Here is a 10,304-nt window from a genome sequence, read left to right as displayed (position 1 = left end):
TAGTGGGAACATAAATTTACTTTCCAGACATCGACTGACCTTTCTGTCCTGAAACAACCTGTCTTTCCCACTCATTGGCCTTTCACTTGCTGTTCCTCTGTCTGGAACACTCATTCTCCAGATTTCCCATCAGGTCACAGCTCAGATATCACTTTGGCAAAGAGGTTTCTCCCTATTGATATTGTCATGTTGGTTTAGTTGCTAGGCTTCTTGATTATCTGTTACCCCAATAGAGCCAGCTTTTTAAGCACAGAGACTTTGCCTGTCATCTTGTTTTTCCTGTGTCTGTCCCTAGAATAGTGCCTAATAGGTGCCCAGTAAATACTGAATGAATATGGGTAGTAATTCTACTTCTTTTGGGGTATCCCAATCTATTTCAGAGCCCTTTGATGCAGAAACCCACTCTTACCCCTTTGCTTTCCTGTGCTGGGAGTTCCTACACATCCCATGTTCCCAGAACACACACCTCTGGGCTCAGAAAGCATGACGTCCTCCTTTAATGCTTTTTCTGTCGGCAGATTCAGCAGGGCGGGGCCTTCCCCTTTAAACTGGGCCCCACCTGCTCTGGTCAGACAGGTTTGGAGACACAGGTAAAGGGAGGGAGACTGAAAGGAATACTTGTAGAGCCAGCAGAAGAGCTGGGCAGCTCCTTCCTGGACGCTGGGGACCCTCGATCTCTCTCCAGATGGAAAGTAAGAGGGTGTCATGGGTCCACACAGTAGGGGGTAGGAGGTCCTTGGGGAGGTGGAGAGAGGGAAATCAGCCCCATCCAGAAGCAGTGAGATGGAGGACAGCAGGGAGGGGACAAAGACCAGAAAGGAGGCATGGGAAACAACCTTCATTAGACTTAGAGGTCAGAATGGATCCACCCGGGCCCTCCGGAGACATAGGGGGTGGGTTACTGAGAAGTTTGGAAACTGACCAAGTATCCAGATTGGAGACAAAAGACCAGGGTGCATTGCCACTACCAGCTCCTTGGGACAGATCTGTTGGCAAATCATGGGTGTCAGCTGCCAGGAAAGTTCCAGTTGGGGATCTGCAGGGGAAGGGGAGGTGTGGAGGAGAAGGGGCAGCTTCTCTGTTCACAAGATCCTTCATGGGAAGAAAGCCCTTGGCAAAATTCTAAATATCTCCCTTTCCTCCTATTCCTGCGTTAGGGTGGCCATGACCCCAGGGGTTTTGGTGGAGGGGGTAGAAGGCGTGGGTGGAGGCTGGCTGAGGCCATAGCTGCCAGGGCCTGTGCCCCCTGACTCACCTTCTTCTGCTGAATAGCATTTGATGTCGAAAGGGTGCCTCCATTTCAGCTGCACACTTCTCTCCTGCCTCCCACTGTTTGAACAACTTCTTCCAGATCAGGTTCTCTCTAAGATCCCAGAAGGGGCTAAAGTCCATGAGGCCAGCTGCCCTGGAGAGTTGGTTCTACCAACCCCTCCTGAGGGCCAGAGGATGGCAGCTTCTGACAGAACTTCGCTCTGCTCCCTCCAGGGTGACGTGACTTTGTGGTAGACGTGAGAAGTGAGACGTGAGAAGTCGGGTCCCAGGATGACAGAACCCGAGACCCTGGCCCTGCTGGAAGTGAAGGGGCCTGAGACCCTGGAGAAGAGCCCACCCCAGGCCTTGGTCCCCAATGGCCGGAAGCTGGAAGGGGAAGATGGGGTTGAGTCCCTTGGAGCTGAGTCCTCTAGAGTGGGGTCTTCGGCTGAGTCTCCCACAGCCAGAGAGGGGACCGAGGATGGTCTAGACAGCACAGTAAGTGAGGCTGCCACTTTGCCTTGGGGAACTGGCCCCCAGCCCAGTGCCCCATTCCCAGATCCCCCCGGCTGGAGGAACATTGAGCCTGAGCTCCCCGAGTCAGAGCCACCCACCAAACTAGAGGAGTTGCCCGAAGATGAAGCCAGCCTGCTGCCCGAGAAGGCAGCCCGGGCCTTCGTGCCCATCGACCTACAGTGCATTGAGCGGCGGCCCCAGGAGGACCTCGTTGTGTGCTGTGAGGCCAGCGAGGGCGAGCACCGCCGGACCTTCCTGCCTCCGCGGGCCACCCACCCTGAGCCCCCGGAGTGCAAGTGGGCCGAAGCAGTGGTGAAGCCGCCTGGCCGCTCCTGTGGGGGCTGTGGGGGCTGTGGGGGCCGAGAGGTGCTGAGAGCCGTGGCCTCGGTGGGAGCCGCCCTCATCCTCTTCCCCTGCCTGCTCTACGGGGCATATGCCTTCCTGCCCTTCGATGCCCCACGCCTGCCGACCATGAGCTCCCGCCTCATCTACACCTTGCGCTGTGGGGTCTTCGCCACCTTCCCCATTGTACTGGGTGAGCCTGGGCCCTGCGGGAAGTAAGGGGGCGTCTGAGAGTTGGGCTGGAGGGCAGGGCCTGCCTGACTTGGAGAGCAGCAGAGTTTCCCATCACTAGGCCTGGACCCTCAGGGCCTCCCACACCCTGTCCCCCGGTGTGCTCACCTCCACTGAGGACCACCTCAGCCCCACCCAGGGTGCAGAGCCCATGCCTCCTCACCTGATCCTGTGTGCTCTCCAACCCCGCCCAGGGATCCTGGTGCACGGCCTGAGCCTGTTGTGCTTTTCTGCCCTTCGACCCTTTGGGGAGCCACGGCGGGAGGTGGAGATCCACCGGCGGTATGTGGCCCAGTCGGTCCAGCTCTTCATCCTCTACTTCTTCAACCTGGCAGTGCTTTCCACCTACCTGCCTCAAGATACCCTCAAACTGCTCCCTCTACTCACTGGTCTCTTTGCCATCTCCCGGTGAGTTGGGGCTGGGGGTGGGGCACAGAGGAGGTGGTGGTGCTTAAGGGACCTGGGCATCTGAATGTCTGGAGAGCCAGGGGGATTCTGGATTCTGAATCAGCCCAAATGTGCACCCTGGAAAGCTGAGCCCACTTTCTGCCTTGCACTTTACCTCACTTGGCAGCTCCTATGTCTTTCATAAGACACATATATCAACCTAGAATAGGAAGGGAAGGGCTTTCGGGTGTCACCTAGACCAACTTCCCACCCATTGCAACCACTCCTCTATGACACTCTGGTCAGGTGGCTATTGGCTGAACATTGGTTGAACAGCCCCTGTGACCAAATGCTTTGTTCTTTATGAGGCAGTCTTATTTTATTTATCAAAAGTCCTAATTTTTAGAAAGTTCTCTTTTATACTGTGCTAAAAACTTCTGCCCTGACTCTAACCTCTGGAATTCTCTAGTCAATTCAGATCTTTGACAGTAGCTCTCAATTCTGACTCCCAACAGTCTGCTCTCCCAGTGCTTACTTTGCTAAATGGTCCTGGTCCCTTCACTAGTCTGTCTCTTTCCCTGTAGGCAGGAAATTCTGCTTATCAAATGGGAGTGGGTGGGGGCTAGGCAAGGGATTGTCCTGTTCATCCACATTGAGGGCACATAGGTCTCAGAGCAGCCTCATTACTCTCCTTTCATTTAGAATTTGAAGATCTTTAGGGGTATTTTCATGTAAACTATGTTAACCCAGAAGGTACCCTTGAATTTCTGAAGTCTTTCAGAAATGCAGATCTTTCCATTTTTTACCCCTAATACATTTCCTTTTGTTATTTTCTCTTTTTAAAGAGATTTTATCATATTTATTTATTTACAGCTATGTTGGGTCTTTGTTTCTGATCAAGGGCTTTCTCTAATTGTAGCAAAAGGGGGCTACTCTCTAGCTGCAGCACAGGCTCAAAGCACACGAGCTTCAGTAGTTGCAGCGTGTGGGCTCAGTAATGGGGGCTCGCAGGCTCCAGGGCACGGGTCAGTAGTTGTGGCACAGGGGCTGAGTTGTCCCACAGCATGTAGGACCATGCTTCAGCATCCTGGAGCAGGGATCGAACCTGTGTCCCCTGCATTGGCAGGTGGATCCTTAAACCACTGGACCACTAGGGAAGTTCCGTTATTTTCCATATAGGATTCCAGGTGGCTTTAACTGCTAAAGCATTCTTCCTATTAAGCTAAAATCTGTCTTCCTGTCACTTCTAAGTGTAGTCTAATGGTCATTTGTCCTGCCAGTCTCCTGACCATCACACAGTCCTGCATGTTCTTCCAGTAGATGTTTTCCAAGATAACTATGTTCCTGTTCATGTAACTCAGCCTCCCATCTCCTTCTCAGGGAATGCTGGTCTCAGATAAGAAGTTGGTTTAATTTGGTTTAAGCAGTAAGAATCATCAGGGAGCTAAAGGACCAGCGGTTGTCTGGTCCATCTTACCCATTCTACCGAGAGAAAATGACTATGAGAGGAAGTAACTACGGACTGGGGGAGAAGAGTGGCATAGGTCTGTCAGCAGCAGAGGCAGGACTGGAACCCAAGTCCCTTCCCTCTCATCCAGGGTCCTTCTCTATGGGCAAGTTACCTGCAGCATGTACTCTTCCCTCTATTACACAGGTGAAAATATAGGGGCCTCTCAATTTTGTAATAGGTGGTCCTTCGTAAGAGGAAACTGCTGCCCTCCTCCCACTGAGGGGTGTGTATTTTTGAATGGATCTTCCAAAAGGGGAAATTTAGTTGTGCCTGATCCACCCCTCTGGGCTTCAAGCTCTCTTGAAGCTGGCTTCCTTACTCTCTTCTTTCCCTCAGCCCCTCTAAAATGGCAGGAGAGGCTGATGAACACGCATGGGTTCAAATCATGGTTTTACTGTTTCCCCAATATGTGACATTGGATGCGTCTTAACCTTTTGGAATCTTAGTTTCTCCATCTACAAAAGGGGAAATAAACACAGTGGAATGTACTGCAGCTGCGAAATAATGAAGCTCTTTATATACTGATACGACACAATTGCTTCTCAGGTGGGTCAGTGGTAAAGACTCCACCTGCCGAGAGATGCAGGAGATGCAGGAGATGTGGGTTCAATCCCTGGGTTGGGAAGATCTCCTGGAGTAGGAAATGGCAACCCACTCCAGTAATCTTGCCTGGAAAGTTCCATGGACAGAGGAGCCTGGTGGGCTACAGCCCATGGAGTCTCAAGGAGTCGGACACGACTGAGCAACTGAGCACACACACACAATGACATAAGCTCCAAGATGCATTCAATGGGGGGAAAATCAGTGTGCAGAACAGTCTCTGTAGTATGCTCAGTTCAGTTCAGTCGCTCAGTCATGTCCGACTCTGCAACCCCATGGAATAGCATGCTCCCAAACCTCAAAAAAAGAAAAAAAAAGAGGCAGGGGAGGAAAACATAAATTTTCTTGCTTATATATACAGAAAACTTCACGATGTACGAGAAACCATAACATTGGATGTCTGGGGTGGGAGTAGAATCGAGGCGAGGAGGTGAAGGAAGAGAACAGAGTATCTGTGAATCAGTAAAGGAAAACATTTTACTCTACTCACTGGTGCCTTTGAATTTTGAACCATGTAAATGTATGTTGCCTACTCAAAACTTTTTAATTCAAATTTGAGACATATACAAAGAGGGATGTGAATAATATACACACTTCATAGAGATGTGAGGTCTAAATTAAATAGTGCCCCTAAGGTAATTAGTACCGTGCCTGGCACATACGTCAGTGCACGAACACTGGTTGTTTTCAGAGGTATCAGTTGTGCCAGCCAACCCCCATCTGCCTCCCTCACTTTCCACTCTCCCTATCATCAACCTGTTAGCTGATGCACTTCCCTCAAGGAAAGCCCGACTTTTGCTTGCCTCCCAGGCTCATATACTGGCTGACCTTCGCTGTGGGCCGCTCCTTCCGAGGCTTTGGCTACGGCCTGACGTTCCTGCCCCTGCTGTCCATGCTGATGTGGAACTTCTACTACATGTTCGTGGTGGAGCCTGAACGCATGCTCACTGCCTCTGAGAGCCGCCTGGACTACCCTGACCATGCCCGCTCAGCCTCAGACTACAGGCCCCGCTCCCGGGGCTGAGCTGCCCCTCCCCCTCTGTTCCTGGGCGGGATGAACCCACCTACTGCCCCGACAGGGGTGCCATCCAATCAGAGCCTGGGGTGCTCCCCTTCATCTTAGGAGCCTGGGACAATTATGTGGGAGGGACTTAAACAGTCTTTCAGGGACAGAGGTGGACAGCCGTGTTCCTTAAGAATGCTGAGGACACGGGACCAGGGGCAGACGCATGGTTCCTTCCTTAGCAGCCTCTGACCACTGCCACAGGGCCCACAAAGGCCGGACTCTGCTCCCCACTCTGCAGCCTCCTGCCAGAGGCAGCCGGTGGAGCATAGCCAAAACTCTGACCATTTCTGTGCTGGGTGTCTAAGCAGAGGGCTTCCAAGAGACTGGAAACATGCCTATGCCTTAGGTAAAGGCTGGGCATCAGATCAAATAGGACTTTCCTGTTTGGTGAAAAGCCTTCTGGGGACCTGGGTTCAGGACCCTCCATGACTGGCCTTTGTAGGCCCTTTAGCCTCAGCCAAGTCCGTTACAGCTGCTCTAGCCCAGAGTGGCTGACTCCTGTCTTCCAACCCTTTAGGTCCCTGTAACTTTGCACCTCCAAAGTGCCCAGTCATATCTCTCCTGTGGGAAGAGGAGCAGACAGGGAAACCTGCTTCCTAAGAGGTGTGTGTGTGTGTGTGTGTGTGCGTGCATGCCCACACATGTGGTGGCTGGGAGTGGCTGGAAGGCATGGTGGTTGATGTTAACCCCGTCTGAATGTGTATATAATAATAAACGATTAACACCACAGTCTTTCTTGGCTCTTCCGTTGGGTTTGCCCCTTAACCTCAAGTGTCCCGTCCTTGTTTGATTCAGACTGCACCAGAAACCTCCCAGATCCACATATTGAAGAGTGGCTGGGAGGAGCCTGGTCCCATGGCAAGGGAGAGAACTAGGCCTGATGAGGAAATGGGGCTTCAAAAAGAATTTGCCTTCCATGCCCCTCCTCCAGCCCTCTCATTCCCTGGAACCAGGTCCCAACATGCCCAACAACGCACCATATTGAGAGACAAGCCCTGTGGAAAAAAAAAAACTAGTCTATTTCATGCCTTCCGGGGCAGCAAACAGTCAGAAGGCCTCTCTCATTTAGGCCTGTGAGTCCCATTCAAGGCAAATGGGATGGTGGAGGAACGGGGAGGCAACACGGAGGGGACCCTCCCTCTAGCAATCATTCTGTGTCTGGTCCCTCCTCAGAGTTGGAAGGAAGCCCCACCTGGGTCCCCCAGGAAGTTGAGGCTGATCTGAGGTTCTACCGAAAAGGAAGACAGCAAAGAGGAGGAGCTGGCTGGGAATACTGACCCTCAAACCTGCAGACCAGCAAGGCAGGTCGAGTAATGTCCTTTCCTCTAGACAGCAGGCCTCAATTTATGGACTGGTATTCAGAGTACCGCTTGTGGCCCAGCAGCAGAAACAGGCCTCCTGCCAGCAGCATGAGCGCTGGAGCACCGAGGGCCACTGCCACGATGCCTAGGATGAGCGGGGACAAGGCATCCATTGGAGGCGTGCCCACACCCAGGAGCACAGACCTAGAGCAGGCAGAGTGAGAGAGAGAGGGAGTCAGGCTTAGGAGGGAAGGCTGAGAGGCCTGGCCTTCCTCCACTTCAACCTCCCAATCCCACGGCCCAGGCCTTGACTCTCACCAGCTGAGGTAGTGTTGATCCCAGTAGCCAGGGCCTGTGGAAGCCCCAAATGTCAGATTGAAGGCACAGAAGTTGTTCTGGGTCTTAAAGAAGGCTCGGACAATGGGTGACTGGGGGAGAAGGTATGCCAAGGTGGGGTAAAGCGGGGAAGATTGGCAGGGCATGGCTGATTCCCGGCTGCCCTGCTTCTGGGAGAAAGCCACTGGTCGCCACTGCATGAAGCCTGATGGGAGGGAGCTCCATAGCAGCTGATCCAACTGAGGAGAAATGCAAACACATAGGTTGAGGAGGACAAAAGATGCTGGACCCTTCTGTGCCCCCGCCCTTTCACAGCCTCCCTCTGTCATGAGTTGTCCTGAATCCTAGGCCTGGTTCTAGAACTCACAGCTGGATGACACTGAGTCCTTTCCCAGTCTCAATACTCAGCCAGCTTGCACCAGCTCCCAACTCTGGGACCCCAGGCCCTTGCACATCCCACCAGTCAGAGCAATAGTCACACTGTACTGCCTTTCCTCTGAGCTAAAGTCATTAGCATAGCGTTCAGCACTTAAAGGAACTGAATGAAGTGTTGATAAATAGTAGACTGTTGAATGATTCTGATAGAGTCCCCCTTCACACCCCAACCTGTCTACTTTTCTGCTGGAAGCCTCACCTGGAAGACAGCAGGGGCATACTCATCATCGATGGAGTGCAGCTCCTGCATTGAGGGGCAGCCGGGGCCCGGGCCCAAGGTGGCTACCTCCAGCCCAAACAGGGAGCGGTTTCCCCGGGGAGAGACCCCAGCCAGGGCCACCTCTAGCTGGCAGGTGTCCGCTGAGTGCAGGAGGCGAGGGGGTTGGGCTGGTCGGCCAGATGTGGAGAAGGCCTGGACCTACAACGGAACAGGCATGGGAGAGGTGGGAGGCAGGTGGATGCCTATGTTGGAAGGCGACCCCTATCATTAATTCCCACGCTCATAAACCAGCCTTTTGAGTTCAAATTCCCTATATCCTTACCCTGAAGGTCAGGCTGCCATTGGCAAAAGCCCCAGTGGGGTCGTCAACAGGGTGGCCTCGAAACGTGGCGCTGAGGGTGGCAGGATCCAGTGAGTCAGTGATGTTGTTCCAGGAGAAATTGGCCAAGGAGTACGGGGGATATGATTTTCCTGGAGGCCTTGAGGCCGCGTCGGACATGTTCGTGCTGTCAAACTCAAATAGCTGTGAGGGGAGGGGGAGAGGGGTGGGGAGGGACAGGGTTTGCCCGAGTCCAGCTTTCTCCTGAATCACCATCCCGCACCACACCATCACTGGCCCCACCCCAGGCTCTCACACATGACTGTACTTCACCTACTCCCAGTCTTCAATTTCTCCCTCTGACTAGAATGAACCCTCTTCTCTGCACTCTTCCCCTTGGATCTCCCCCAACCTCCTCACCCTGGTAAAGACAAGGGCAGAAGAAAATTGGATGCTCTTCTTGGGGAGCACCATCAGGCCCCCGTCAGGATCAGAGGAGAGCAGGAGGCTCCAGTTGACACTCAGGGTGCTGTTGGGGGTGTTGGTGGCCACCAACAGCACTGCTGGGGGACCCAGGCTGCTCCACACGTAGTGCAGCGTGGAGTTGGTACCCACTGCCTGAATATGAAGCAGGTTCTGGGAAAAGTCCGGCCAGTTAGAGATGACCTTCAGAGACACCTGGAACAAGGAGTGGAGGATGGTCAAGAGAACAGGGTCAGGGAGAGACACAGGACAAAGATGTCTGGGGATGAGAGGGGGCTTGCAAAATGATGGGGAAAGAGTGCAGGAGGAATGCTTGTGGGAGCTAAGAGAACCTCACTGTAAAGGGCAGACATGGCGGGAGGAGAGGCGGGTAGAGCCAAAACTGCCCTAACCCTGGTGGAGAGATCAGGGCACACGGCTGAGGAAGAAAAAAATCCAACACTTGCTTGGACCTGGATCACACAGGGCTAAGTCAGCGTCCAGATTCTACCACATCCGTCCTACTCCATAATCCTGTACCGTGACCCATGGCTACCCGGACTCCTCAATGCAAGCACCTTTCATCCCCACCCTTCAGTTGTCCTAGATTCCAACCACCCTTCAAGGCAGCATATGCTGAAACACCTATTGCTCTAGGCCCTCACCTGGCGGGTCTCCTCCCCCAGCAGGCCAAGTGGAGCTGCCGTCAGGACACTCAGAAGGAGCACGGGGCTGGGGGCACAGTACCCCCAACCCCGGCTAGGCTTTTCATAGCCGCTCATGTGGTCCCAGCTTCAGAGGACGGAAGAGACGCTGAAGTCATGTGACTCACAGATTCAGCTGATCTCTTAAAAGGGCGGGGCCGCCACAACAGTTCTTAAAGAGACTGCTTCCCTTCCGTTTTTGAATTAAGAATAGAACCAGAAAGGTTAGGAGTTTGTCATCCCCAACTGAGGTTGGCAAGCGAGCCATCTCCAACTAGATTTGCAGACACACTCCCAACCTCTCCTACCCAACTGGTCCCACTAAAGTTACCTACAAGGGGGCATGATATCTGGATTCAAACATCCAAATGGAATCTACAGAATGACTGTGGCAGGGAAGGCACAGAGAATTTTAAAGAATTCAGTGGGGGAATAGCACACCTCAGAGGGTTCTTTTTGTCAATTATTGAGCCCCCGGCTATGCAGGTTTTTGTCTTGGGAGAGCTCAGAATTTTACTGTGGAGAAAAGAAACTCTCAGAAAACAGGACATGAAAGTGATACATAATTGTCATAGAACTGAATACATAATTCAGCTCATGCCTGGCTGAATGAATGCACTTCTG

General features: G+C 52.8%; 2 protein-coding genes across 4 annotated transcripts; one reads left to right on the top strand and one right to left on the bottom strand.

Annotated features, from left to right (window-relative positions):
* The first annotated feature begins 572 nt into the window (after positions 1-572).
* Positions 573-6,633, top strand: TMEM79 (transmembrane protein 79). Its single transcript, XM_043878495.1, has 4 exons — positions 573-692; positions 1,486-2,302; positions 2,535-2,748; positions 5,648-6,633. Exons 2-4 carry the CDS (start codon positions 1,543-1,545, stop codon positions 5,859-5,861), a joined length of 1,188 nt encoding a protein of 395 aa, XP_043734430.1. The 5' UTR covers positions 573-692; positions 1,486-1,542; the 3' UTR covers positions 5,862-6,633.
* LOC122678057 (glycosylated lysosomal membrane protein) lies at positions 4,733-9,796 on the bottom strand. Of its 3 annotated transcripts, none has more exons than XR_006335992.1 (7): positions 9,642-9,796; positions 8,935-9,192; positions 8,518-8,718; positions 8,175-8,393; positions 7,523-7,779; positions 7,182-7,408; positions 4,733-5,134 (listed from the first exon to the last, which is right to left on the bottom strand). XR_006335992.1 is itself a non-coding variant. In XM_043878494.1 (6 exons), exons 1-6 carry the CDS (start codon positions 9,756-9,758, stop codon positions 7,243-7,245), a joined length of 1,218 nt encoding a protein of 405 aa, XP_043734429.1. In that variant the 5' UTR covers positions 9,759-9,796; the 3' UTR covers positions 6,909-7,242. The 3 variants fall into 3 exon arrangements, 1 of the variants encoding a protein (XP_043734429.1); XR_006335993.1 differs by lacking the exon at positions 4,733-5,134 and adding an exon at positions 5,161-5,289; XM_043878494.1 differs by lacking the exon at positions 4,733-5,134 and having other exon boundaries at positions 6,909-7,408.
* Positions 9,797-10,304: the final 508 nt, after the last annotated feature.

Source organism: Cervus elaphus, chromosome 20, assembly GCF_910594005.1.
Source record: "Cervus elaphus chromosome 20, mCerEla1.1, whole genome shotgun sequence".
In the NCBI taxonomy this organism is placed as follows: Eukaryota; Metazoa; Chordata; class Mammalia; order Artiodactyla; family Cervidae; genus Cervus; species Cervus elaphus.
Note: the sequence above shows the minus strand (reverse complement) of the source record. Positions and strands in the feature narration are given on the sequence as shown.

What these genes read in the sequence shown, in the direction of transcription:
- TMEM79 (XM_043878495.1), top strand. Translation starts at nt 1,543, where the DNA reads ATGACAGAACCCGAGACCCTGGCCCTGCTGGAAGTGAAGGGGCCTGAG. An exon ending in CACCTTCCCCATTGTACTGG is followed by an intron (nt 2,303 to 2,534) that starts GTGAGCCTGGGC and finishes AACCCCGCCCAG; the next exon opens with GGATCCTGGTGCACGGCCTG. An exon ending in GGTCTCTTTGCCATCTCCCG is followed by an intron (nt 2,749 to 5,647) that starts GTGAGTTGGGGC and finishes CTTGCCTCCCAG; the next exon opens with GCTCATATACTGGCTGACCT.
- LOC122678057 (XM_043878494.1), bottom strand. Translation starts at nt 9,758, where the DNA reads ATGAGCGGCTATGAAAAGCCTAGCCGGGGTTGGGGGTACTGTGCCCCC. An exon ending in CTGCCCTTGTCTTTACCAGG is followed by an intron (nt 8,719 to 8,934) that starts GTGAGGAGGTTG and finishes CTCCCCTCACAG; the next exon opens with CTATTTGAGTTTGACAGCAC. An exon ending in GATCAACACTACCTCAGCTG is followed by an intron (nt 7,409 to 7,522) that starts GTGAGAGTCAAG and finishes TGCCTGCTCTAG; the next exon opens with GTCTGTGCTCCTGGGTGTGG.